Source organism: Sitophilus oryzae, unplaced genomic scaffold, assembly GCF_002938485.1.
Source record: "Sitophilus oryzae breed Bouriz unplaced genomic scaffold, Soryzae_2.0 scaffold_1000_pilon_pilon, whole genome shotgun sequence".
Taxonomy (NCBI): domain Eukaryota; kingdom Metazoa; phylum Arthropoda; class Insecta; order Coleoptera; family Curculionidae; genus Sitophilus; species Sitophilus oryzae.
The window spans coordinates 1,770,512-1,783,272 of NW_022145617.1; the positions used below are offsets into that span (position 1 = coordinate 1,770,512).

A 12,761-nucleotide genomic window follows, 5' to 3' on the forward strand; every position below is an offset into this window, starting at 1 on the left:
ATACTTTTGTTGTTTACTTTTTGGCTCGCCCCCTATAATTCTTCTATAATTTATAATATTCCTTTTTTCAAAACTTCTAACTTATTTCTTAACAAAACAGTTACCTGTAAAATCAAATAAATTTTCACATCAGTGCTCCATATAGGAGATCGATATTCCATTTCAGCAGATTTGAAGGATTTATATCTTGACATTTTGGTGAAGGATTTTTTTTTAAGTTATGTTAAATAGGATCTACTAAAATTTTTGAAAAATGATTATTAATGTTAATAACAATTAATTGTTAATATACCAAATAATAGTAATAAATTAAGTTAGTTTAATCTATTTAGTTAAAAATTTGCCGTAAAATAGGCCACAGACCTCTAAAATTCTATTTAAACATACAGAATGGCAATCATAGACTAAATGGCAATTCTGAGACATACATTGCATTGCAACATACATATCTATAGTATGACCACAACGTTTTATGATCAAGCGTGTTTTATACAATGACTGAGATAAACAATTCTTACAGAAAATGAGTTAATTAAAAAACCAATCCTGGTTTTTCCGAAATTTTGTACATTTTTTTTGTACAATAATGACAATCGATTATAATTTTAGCGAGGTCGAGCACTAGACAGGTAAATTACTAGCGATGGGAACTATCGAATGAATTAGACTATCGAATGGTTACTGAATGAATGATTTCAACTATCGAATGGTTTTATTCAAATAAAATCATTCATTCATTTGTATACTAAAGCATATGTGACAACCTCGCCGTGCAACTAAATGGTTATCGTTGAGCCACGACTATCGAATGCTTTTGATAAATGAAATTTAGTATTCGTTTGATTTTTGTGTGCGTCAGTGCATTATTAGTTCTTCCAAATTTTTATAACTTCACCTTATAAATACTGTGCCAATTTTGGGTTTATTAAAATATTTAAAATACTAAAATAGTAGTTTTTTTTTGACGATTGTGTGCGTGTGTCAGGGCAGGTGTCAAAATTTTTCCGAAAATTTGTGTGATTTTCCGTAGCCCGATCTTTCAATTATTTTATTTTATATGGGATATATGGTCTATTTTTTAATGGGAAATTTTGAGAAGTAGCAATTTTTAAGAGAGATGAGATGAACTTAGAATTAATTTTAAAAATACATATTTGTATTTTAGATGTTTTAATAATATGAATTAGTTGAACTTAATAATCATATTTAAGTAATGTGGTTAAGTAAATGGTTATCAAACTCAAACTATGAGGTGAGAAAATTAAATAGAAAGTTTCACACGTGCCAATTTAAAAAAAAAGTTAATGATGTTTGTATTTTATTTATGCTAATTCTTACATGTAGTTGTTTGCGAAGAAATATTTCATTTATTTTTTAAAGTAAATGCCAGTAAAAGTAAATATTATTTTTAAATAGTAATATAAAGTACCTAATATAAATAATTTTGATTTCTAATTTTTTATTTATATTTTCCTTCCATTACACTGCATGCTTAGAAAATTAATAAATGTTTATATTTCATGATTTTAAAGTTTGTTGTTAATATAACAAATTAATTCTGTAATTATTATTATTTAATAAACCAACGTTGCCACACAAAAAATTTAAAGACTATATTATTTTTAAATAGGATCTAATATAAATAATTTTGACATCTAATTTGTTGTTTATATTTTGCTACTAGGTATAACAAATTATTACTGTTATTATTATTTTTATTAAACCAGTCTTTGCTTAAAAACATTAAAAATCATTTTCCTACATCCAAAATAACAAGTATTATTGCAGTGTAACAACAGAATATTAATAAAAAAAATGCAAAATATATAGACATAGTATCCCTAACTAACTAAAGCCAAACAATAATATTCTTTGCTAATATCAACTAATACCAATATATGGCAACAGCGCCCTTCATAATGTATTTTCTGTATAATTAATATTAATATTAATGTGTCCTTATCTTTATATAACTCCGCAAAAAATCAAAGATGCCGGCTTCTTTCATAGCATTGCCACCGACCGCTGTCGGGTCTCTCGGAAAGAAACCTACGTCGCCGGGCGACAACTAAAATCCAGTTAATATTTTAATTAATTTACATTGATTAATTGCCGAATTACTAGAATACAATATTTCAAGCCAGATGACGCATCTATTCGATAATTTTTATTCGAATAGTTTTCAACGAATGTTTTTTTACTAAATAGCTATCGAATTATTCGAATGAATTGCAACTATCGAATGTTTCGATAGTATTCATTCGATAGTTCCCACTACTATAAATTACTACCGTATGATCGAATAAAAACGGCGTCCAATTGGCTTGGAAATGACGATCGATGACATTTCCCATATAATTTTACATATAAAATGACAGCGATCTTCATTTCATTGCCATCGCTGACGCCGTTTTTATTCGATCATACGGTACTTGGCCTGTACTCTACTTCTTAATGGCGCTTACAGCCAGTTGGTCGTAAGAAGGTTGTCATTTTTATTTTTATATTGAGTAAAAATGATTTTTATATGTTTAAAATTCGAGAAAAAATATTTTTTTTTGAAATAGATTTGTGTCTGGATACGTCTCATACTTTTTTAATATTTCGTTTAGAGACTGACATTGCTAAAATTATCATTGATTGCCATTCCAAAGCCGTCTTTGACGCCGTTCTTTTTTCGATCATAAACTATCTTTTTTATGTAAAGAAGCATCCTTTTTTAATGAGATCTGTACATATCTTGTAATTTCTCATATTTTACAATAAAAATACAGTTAACAATTAAAGAAAAGCTACGTCAATGAGAGGTATGAGCGGTGAAAACTCATTTTTATAAAAATTAATTAAAATATATATTTTCTTTACTTAGTATTAATATTAATAGGTAGTAAATTAGGAAGATTTGATAGCCAAGCTTAAAAAACATACGCCAATATTTTTTAAAACAGCTGAGAAAATCCCAATAAAACGGGATTTATATATTTAAATGGGATTTATTCAACTACATAGTGAAAATAATACAAAATATTTGTTTTGTGCATCTATTTTATTGACATATTTTATAATATATACACTGTAGAAATGTACTGTGATGTCTACAAAAGTTTTTTTTCGGTAATAAGGCCTCTATGGCTTGGACATTATGTTTTTTAGTAAATATATAATAAACAATGAAATATTCAAAATTATTTACAATACTAATAACAATAAAAGAAAATAGTTGTACTAATATAACACCCACTTTATTTAAGTATGACATACTTTTTTTGCTAAATTATATTCCAAATATTTTTTAAAATAATAGACAGAGCACTTATTATTCATAAAACATATATAATTTCACTAATACCTCAGATCATTTTTTTTTTCATTGAAAACAATCTAAAATATATACAGATAGTTATGGATATTGGTGAAACTACATAGTAGAAAATTTCAACAGAATTTTTTCAAAGTAATTGTAAGGTACACAGACAGGCTGATAATGGGTAAATCAAGAAATAGAGAAGAAAACAGACTAGTATAGTACATATTGCAACTAAAATCATTGTGGGTGCTCCGAAAGTATGAACTAAAACAAAAAATTCCAACAAGAGGTAAACTTTTTCCCGCAAAACATGTTTTTTTTTTCTTTGTAGAAGACATGAGAAGAATTTAAAAGTAAAACAAACAAACCTGAAAAATGCCCAATAAACATATACGTATATAAATATATTTACAATTGGAATATATATTGAATGGCACCATATGATTCCATCATTTTTAGTTTTTTTTCGAAAATTAAACTTAACGTTGGAGCTGTTGATGTGTTTTTGAAAATAAGAAAATATATAACCAAAAAAACGTTTCCAACTTTCAGTAAAAAAAAACACTAAAACAAAGAAGACCCACTTTTATTAAAACGGAACTTTTTTGTTTATCCCATTTAAATTAAGAAAAATCCCGTTTAATATAATTAATTAAAAATACGTCAATGGGAGGCATTTCTTAATCTGGGTAAAAAATCCCATTTTTATTGAAATGGGAATTTTTTTTTATTTGTATAGGAGCTTTTTTTATTAAAATGGGAGTTTCTTTTATATAAAAAATCCCATTTTTATTAAAATTATTTTTTTTTAATTGGGAGCTTTTTTATTTAAATGGGATTTTTTATTAAAGTAGGATTTTTCCTCTATTTGGTACATATTAGCAAATTTGTTAAGGCCAAAGAAAGGTTCGATGGCCAAACTTGAAGTAAACGTACGCCAAAGAGAGGGATTTCTTAATATGGCTGAGAAAATCCCATTCTTATTAAAAGGATTTTCTTTAAGTGGGATTTTTAATTTAAATGGGAGTATCTTATTTAAGTGGGCGTTTTTTTTTATTAAAATGGGATTTTTCCTCCAGTTAGTACATATTAGCAAATTTGGTAAAGCCTATGGAAGATTCGATGGTAAAACTTAATTAAGTAAACGTACGCCAATGAGAGTTATTTTTTAATATCGCTGAGAAAATCCCATTTTTATTAAAAGGATTTTTTTATTTAAATTAGAGTTGTTTTATTTTAAGTGGGATTTTTAATTTAAACGGGAGCATTTATTTAAGTGGGAGTTTTTTAATTTTTAATGAGTAGTAATAACTTAAATATTTAGTAAAAATAAACAAAACCAAATAACAAAAGGCACTTACTTCTATCCATTTGGTTTTTGTGTTTGTTTAACTTTTCGACGTTTAATGAAGAAAAGGTAATAAATACCATATAAATAAATAAAATTAAATAATACATTGATTTTTTTTAATTTCTCGATTCTTTTTCGACTTAAATCGTAAATATACACTTTGCACAGAAACTTAACACATTAATATATATAAGTAACTACATATATAAGTAATCTTTAAAAAAACATAAAAAAACATTTAATGTACAATTATTGTTTTGCTTGTATATACGTAAGTTGTAAAAATCCAAATATAAAACTATATAAAAATAGCATTTTCAGTACGAAAAAGTACCACAATATGGTTTTATTGATGGTACTTGAAAATAATACCATAGGATTAGATGTCACACATCCCACACTAAGCAAATAAACGAAAAATTTAGGCAAAATTAATCTAAAATTTTTTTCCAAAATGTCAGAAATTGTTAAAATTTTCTATGTATTTTTTTCTTTACAAAGTGTAGCACAAGAAACATAATAGATATAGCAATATAAATTATAACACTGTAGTGTTAGAATCTTATTTTGCCCCATTTTTAACAGAGTATTACTTTTTTAACACCCTGTATAGTTGTGTGTATTTATTTTAAATTTATTTTTATATTGAGAAAAAATTATTATTAAATGGTGTAGTTTAAAATTCGAAAAAAAATTCGTGTCTGGAAACTTCTATCCCTGTTTTATATCAATTTTTACTAAATGACGTGTAGAGATTGACTTCGCCAAAATTCTCATCGATCGTCATTCCTCAGCCGTCTTTGACGCCGTTTTTTTTTGATTATACGTTATTTGAAATCAGGAAAAATTGTACTATCTAATACACTTTTAAAATATGGGGTATTAAAAAGTTATGGTGAGTTAAAAGTAGGTTAAAATAAAATGGTAACACTGTATTTTTATTACAGAAATTATTGGTCCATCACTCTCAATATTGATAAAATTAGATTTATAAAAAAATTGAGAAAATAAAAAAACGATTTGAACCCTTTTTTAAAAATTTTAGATATCCATAGTAACAAACCAATTAGTATCAAAATCAACTTAATACACATAACCTTAATAAATTTCATACAGAAAACTATAACAAAGATGAGAATGTTGTTTAAAACAAGACTCAGAATTTTTAAAACAAATTTAAAACTTTCTTGTTCAATATAAAAAAATTTAACACGTAAAACTTCTGACAAAAAAATTCAAATCCTTTGAAAATTTACTAAAACATTTTTAGAAACTCTGTTAACAAAAATATTTTCAAAAATTAGTAACTTAAATTTGAAATAAATCACATACCTTGTTTCTGTAGTTTGTTTTTTAAAGAAAAATATTTCAAAACTACCAGGGAATTATTATGTATTTCCAAAATTATATAGTTTGTTCAAGAACAAGATGCACCAAACACAAACAAAATATCAGGAAAACACTTTAAAATGTCATGTATTTTAAAGTCCAGTATATTTTGATCTAGTTGGCCGATTTTGATGATTTTTTAAGCAATTTGTAGCTAAATTATTTGACTTTTTAAGCCCTTTTGTTTTTTGTTGTATAATATATAGATGGGCACTTTAATTTTTAATTTAAACAGAGGCTTAAAAAGTAAAAGAATTTAGCTACAAATTGCTTAAAAAATCATCAAAATCGGTTCACTAGTTTAAAATACAGGTTGTTAATTTGTTTATTACTCGCGGCAAGAGCTTTATGGTTGAAATATGGCAACCTCGGCGCGCTCGTCGAGGGACGACGCCGACGCGACGGGACGACTCGGCAGCTTAGCTTAGTACTCATTTGGAATGTAGGCAGTGTTGCCATTCTGTTCCCCAATAAGTAACCATCCAGTTAACAATCTGTATATTGAACTTTAAAATACATTATTTTTTTTTTGTTTGAGCATATTACCTTGATCTTGAACAAATTATAGATTTTTTATTTATTTAATTTAAATGGAAAAAATTGTATTTCATTTAAAAAGAAACACGTAATTTCTTGAGAAAAACCTAACGATTTAAATCGTACAGATTTTTAAGATTTATTGGACATTGAAATAAAGTTGAAAATATTTGAGTTTTATGATTGGATGTTAAAGTTTGAATTTTCAGTGTACAGCTTTTACTAAAATTTATATATCTGTGTGTGGGTGAATGAGCAAAAACAGGGAAATATTCTTTTAGCTTAAAGAGTACCGAAATCGCAATCAAACAGAGCAGCTAGACCTTCTGTCGTGTCCAAATTGAAATTGTACTCAGGTTGCATAAGAGGTTCCAATGGAACAAAGGGTTCTCCACAGAAGAAAGGATCCATACCTAGAGAAAAATAAAACGATATCTTTAGATAAAGCTAGTACATGTAAAAGAAATAATTTTTTTCTACACGGCGAGTCTTAAATAGGTGCACATATTTTTGGGGGTGGCAATTTTTTTTATAATTGAGAGTCCGGATTGCACAACGACCTCAGCGCGTGGCCGCGGGCAGCCCAGTAGGCAAGCGAGACAGTGACGCGACGCGCCGATTTAACAAAACAAATAATTTTAAACCTGCCGTCATTTCGTTAATAATTATCGTAGCGTGTTGAATTTTGCATAGAAATACTCATGAGTCTTTAGCGCTTCCGACAAGCCTAAATAACTGGATTATTTTTTATATTTTCGATTTGTTTACATTGCCCGAACATATTATAACTTTGAGATAAAAATCTCTGTTATAAATTTTAATACTGACAGATATGAATACTATCATTTAATTAGTTATACATTTAGTTACAACATATTCAAAATTTAGGTCTATCGGTTTATGCTAGCAGTAATAACGAGTATAAATAAAAAAATGGTCAGTACAACGCCCGCCGTTTTTAGCGCACGTTCAGCTTTGGTTTTAGTTTTAGCGCTATTTTTACAGAAAATAAATTCTGAACTTTGATCAAATGACAAGAACATTATCATTGCGTGTTATCTCCTGGTTATAATGTAGTTCTTTTTTCAAAATATTGCATTGTTTTAGCTTAAAAAACTTGAACTATGCGGCTTTTTTTGCGAGAGCTACCGGAGCTGCGTTAATAAAGAGATGGCTATGTACGTCAATCATAGCCACAATAGACTGTAATTTTACCTCATCACGAGATTTTTTGGAAATATTGCACTTCCATTTATCCGGATTTCTACTAACTTTTGACCTTTCTTGTCGGTCGCATTTCCCTCTATTTAATAATAAATAATTTAAAAAAACGCACAAATACTACTGGTAGTGAACAAGCTGTGGCAAAAATTTTCTAATTTTCTATACTCCGTGTAAACAAAAGACTATCGCAAATACTGTCTTTCGATTGACGTACATAGCCATCTCTTTATTAACGCAGCGCCGCCGGTAGCTCTCGCAAAAAAGCCGCATAATTCAAGTTTTTTTAAGCTAAAACAATGCAATATTTTGAAAAAAGAACTACATTATAACCAGGAGATATCGGCAATGATAATGTTCTTGTCATTTGATCAAAGTTCAGAATTTATTGTCTGTAAAAATAGCGCTAAAACTAAAACCAAAGCTGAACGTGCGCTAAAAACGGCGGGCGTTGTACTGACCATTTTTTTATTTATACTCGTTATTACTGCTAGCATAAACCGATAGACCTAAATTTTGAATATGTTGTAACTAAATGTATAACTAATTAAATGATAGTATTCATATCTGTCAGTTTTAAAATTTATAACAGATATTTTTATCTCAAAGTTATAATATGCTCAGGCAATGTAAACAAATCGAAAATATAAAAAACAATCCAGTTATTTAGGCTTGTCGGAAGCGCTAAAGACTCATGAGTATTTCTATGCAAAAATCAACACGATACGATAATTATCAACGAAATGACGGCAGGTTTAAAATTATTTATTTTGGTAAATCGGCGTTGTTCAATCCGGACGCTCAATTATGTTATTTTTCGAAATCTTTTTAATTTTCAATAATTAAAAAACATTAATATCTTAATAATATGGCAGCATAAGTAGTGGTTTAAATCAGTAACAATCAATTCGAAGTTGGTCAAAGAACGTAGAGAAGCTTAACAAATTATGCAAAGAAAATAAAGTCCTCCTACTCTGGGTGCTAGCCCACCAAGAGATAGAAGGTAATGAAAATATGTGCACTTATTTAACAGTCACCCTGTATAATATACTGAATATTTAATAATATAGTTACCGTGAACAATATTTTTATAAATATTCCTATAAATAATTATTTTCTTTAGTATACAGGGTCCGACAATAGTGCGTCGAGCATCTGTAGCTCGTACAATAAAAAAGTTGGGTGTTTTGTATAAGAACAAACCTAAAGTATGTATTAGGATGTATTTCAAGAAAATATTTTAACTTCTACGGAGTGACTCAGTGTAGAATTAAAAATATTTTCCTGAAATACATACTTTAGGTCTGCACAAAATCCCTAATTTTTTGATTATAGGAACTACAGATGCCCGACGCACTATTGCCGGACCCTGTATAAATATAATGATATAAAACGCTGTATAAAACATATAGGTTAGTAAATTTAAAACAGCAGGCACAACGACACAAAGTTAGTAACAGGACGATATACAAGTAGATTCAAGCATGAATGTCCACTGAACCAAGCATGATTGATTTCCCAAGCGGTTAGACATATAGCAAAACCCCCATTGAGCTGAATCCCATGGTGCTACGAGGTAAAAAAAAGCAGCACTCACGCGATCCAGCTCAACGCAGTTGCAAAAGCACAATTCCTCACAAACTAAGCGAAAATGTTTAATGGTATTTACCTTAAAATGTTAGAAATAATGTATGAAGTTATGAGACACGCATTAGTTTAAAATTACCACTGTTTAAATTTGCTGAAGATTATTAATACTTAAATAAAAGTACAGTCCACTTCATTAAAGTTGACGTAGTAAATGTAAGTAGTCAATGGGAAAAACATTTCTTAATTTGGGTGACAAAGATCCCATTTTTTTAAATGGGAGTTTTTTTATTTAAATGGGAGTTTTTTATTTAAATGGGAATTTTTATTAAAATGGTTTTTTTTATTAAAATGTGCCTTTATTAAAACTTGGTAAATTAAAAATTAAAAAAAAAATGGTAAATTTTTCAATTTTTTCCATTTTCCATACATATAAGAAAGTACTAAATATCGTACAAAAATTTTATGTAATCACATCCCTTGCGTTAACTGAAATGTTTCAGGACTAGTATTTGCTTTACAGATTCTTACTCGAAAAACAAAAGTGGGATAAAATCAGAACATAACCCCCTCTACGTAATCTAGTTTAGTGTAATAAAGATAAAAAGTTTGCAATGAATGGAGTAATCCCAGACAGTGCTTTGATTTATTGAAGGTACAAACTGACACTTTGACGTCATAGTGAACTCTCGTGAAATGGACCGTACATACCCTGCTGATCATCCAATTTACGTGGTCTGGATTTTAATGCCTGTGACAAAGAATAATATAAATGACCGGTTTGACAGACAGAGAGGCAAAAACAAAAGCGACATACAGTGTTGCCGGTTTTTTACGGTTGTAGGAAATTGTGTGTAGAAAAATATAAGCTATTAAAAACTTTCATGTATACTACTGAAATAATGATAATATATCTAAACTAAATATAATCTATAACAGCTGTAGTAAAATGAGTAACTAATACTGAAAAATAAAGTTCCAACCCTAGATGCAACATTTTTTGTAAACGCCTACTTGTGCGATTTGAAATTTTGATGCTAAATCCGGCAATACCGCATAGAAGAAATGTGTCGACCCAATTTTTATCTCTTTTTAATGCATTTGATTTTCCATTAAGCTGTCTACATCACTGCCTTACACGTTAAAATCCAGACCGCACAGTTTCGATGACCAAATCGGTAAGTATATGTAGTAGCCAATGATAAGTATGTACTGGTGTATGATTCAAAAAATGATATTAGTTTTTATAAGCAAAAACATAAACGACTTTCAAGATCCTAAACTTCAAATATATATCCTTCTGTTTTTTTTTGGGTAAATATTAACGATGATAGTAATAAACGCTTCGCTAGAACTCTGCCTGTGATGTGAATTATAATAACACAAGTCACAGAGAGAGTCCCAGAATGCATTTATCATCATACAAATCGCCCTGTATAACAACCTAGTCAAATTAAAATTATTATAAATATATTGATATAACAGTATAACAGCCCTGTATAATAGCGTTTACGCGACTTGAAAATAACATAGGAAATATCGTAGTATAAGAAGAACAGTAGCTCCACTAATTCGGTAGATTGTTTCCAGCATGCAGAGCGTTTCAGTAGATATCCGTCATAATTGTAGTTTCCTTTTACTACGATACCACCAGAGAGAGCATGTTAAATCTGTCTAACGAGTTATTAATTATACCACAGTAAAAAATAGTAGAATACTTACCAGTATAACTGCTACTACTGCTACTCGTCAGCCCTTTGAGACCAACCAAGGGACTGTCAGTGAAGAAGGTGACCTTGAAGTTGGGCGTGGTCCTCGAACAGCCGGCTCCGCCCAGTAGACTTTGAGACAGTGCCTGATTGGGCGATTCCAGTCTTGGATCCAATTGTACCATAGAGGGGGGTGTGGTGTTAAAAGTTAGATGGTCGGGGGGAGGAGGACCACAATGTGAGGTAGAGGTAGATTGAGTGGCGTCCATACTACTGGAGGTGTCGGGCTCATCTTTGATGAAGGATAACGACCGACAAATCTAAAAAAAGTAATAATTCATTTATTTCTTATTGAATTAATATAAGCTTATATCGTCTTGGTTATAAATAGAGTTATAACCCCCTTGTGGCATTATTAACGGGAATTAATATGCCATAATTCCCTCTATCTTTTATAAGTAAAAATAAAGTAAAGATTTCAGTTAACGTCTCCTTTTTGCTGCCAGCTAATCTGGACGGGACCTGCTTTGTTTACATATATTATATCATGGTCAATGTGGTCAATAGATTTTACACTTTTGCCTTTTTTTGGACAAGACGATACAGAGTTTCGAACCGGTCACCCGTCTATCCACTAGTATCGCCTTACGTCGCTTAACTTCGATGTACTAATGGGAACCGGTGTTGCGACGTAGCTGGGCCGTTGCTCTATCTTTTATAGGTAACAATCATGAAGTACAATAGAGATTTTGAGTAATAATATAAAATGAAAATAGACACTCACCTAACTACTATAATAGTTATATTATATTGTTTTAAAATGGGACAAAATACACTAAATTCGGTAAGAAATAAAATTATCTATGTATAAAGTGTTAATAACATCGGGCAATTATTGTCAGAAACAATGCCATCGGTAATTGTCACCCTTATATTCCTTTAAATTATAGAGAAGACTTAACAGATGACATTACCTGAGATGAAATAGGCCTATAATTTGTAGGAGGTAACGGACTATCCAACTGAGGTACTGGAGGCGTTGTAACCAAATCGAACAATCCCAACCCTGGGCTGAGCCCCATATCTTTGAGAAGGGGGTCCATGGGTGGTACTGGTCGAGGTGGTTTGACAGGCGACGGGGGTTCTGGACAAAGGAACACCTAAAAACATTTAAAAATAATTTTTTAAATATTTTTAATATTTAAAATCACCCCCAAAAGTTATACCAAAGAGTAAAAGTGTTTTGGTGTGTATAGTGAATTAGTGTTTTTTGTTTAGTTAAATTATTTATATAAAAATATCGGTTGAAATGATCGATATGACCTTATTTTTTCGTTCTTCTTTAGATATTATGAATTTAAAGGAAAAATGAAGCACTTTAGTATAGAGGTAAATTGCGTCAAATGAACTTATTTTGATTCCAAAAATACGTAGTAGTTCTATGTCTACGGAATATTGGGACACCCTGTATACGACTTACCTCTATAGAACCTTCTTCGCTTTTAATACGCATATTGTATCGATCTTCGTGGCTTTCTTCACCCGTATCCACTGATAGTTGTGCATTGGGAGGTGCCTTGATAGCCATCACAGTCTTATGCTTCATTTTGGTTATGGACCGAAGATCCGTATACGACACGTAACCATATCTACAAAATAA

General features: G+C 29.9%; 1 protein-coding gene across 2 annotated transcripts in view; it reads right to left on the bottom strand.

Moving 5' to 3' along the window:
- Nucleotides 1-3,620: 3,620 nt before the first annotated feature.
- Nucleotides 3,621-12,761, bottom strand: part of LOC115878808 (transcription factor E2F1-like) — a 34,202-nt gene continuing 25,061 nt past the window's right edge. For both annotated transcript variants that reach the window (XM_030895502.1, XM_030895449.1), the window contains exons 5-8: nucleotides 12,582-12,750; nucleotides 12,076-12,261; nucleotides 11,115-11,421; nucleotides 3,621-6,997 (exon numbers count right to left, since the gene is read on the bottom strand). In XM_030895502.1, coding sequence (XP_030751362.1) covers nucleotides 6,867-6,997; nucleotides 11,115-11,421; nucleotides 12,076-12,261; nucleotides 12,582-12,750 — 793 coding nt within the window. In that variant the 3' untranslated portion in view covers nucleotides 3,621-6,866. The remainder of the gene's footprint in view (nucleotides 6,998-11,114; nucleotides 11,422-12,075; nucleotides 12,262-12,581; nucleotides 12,751-12,761) is intronic.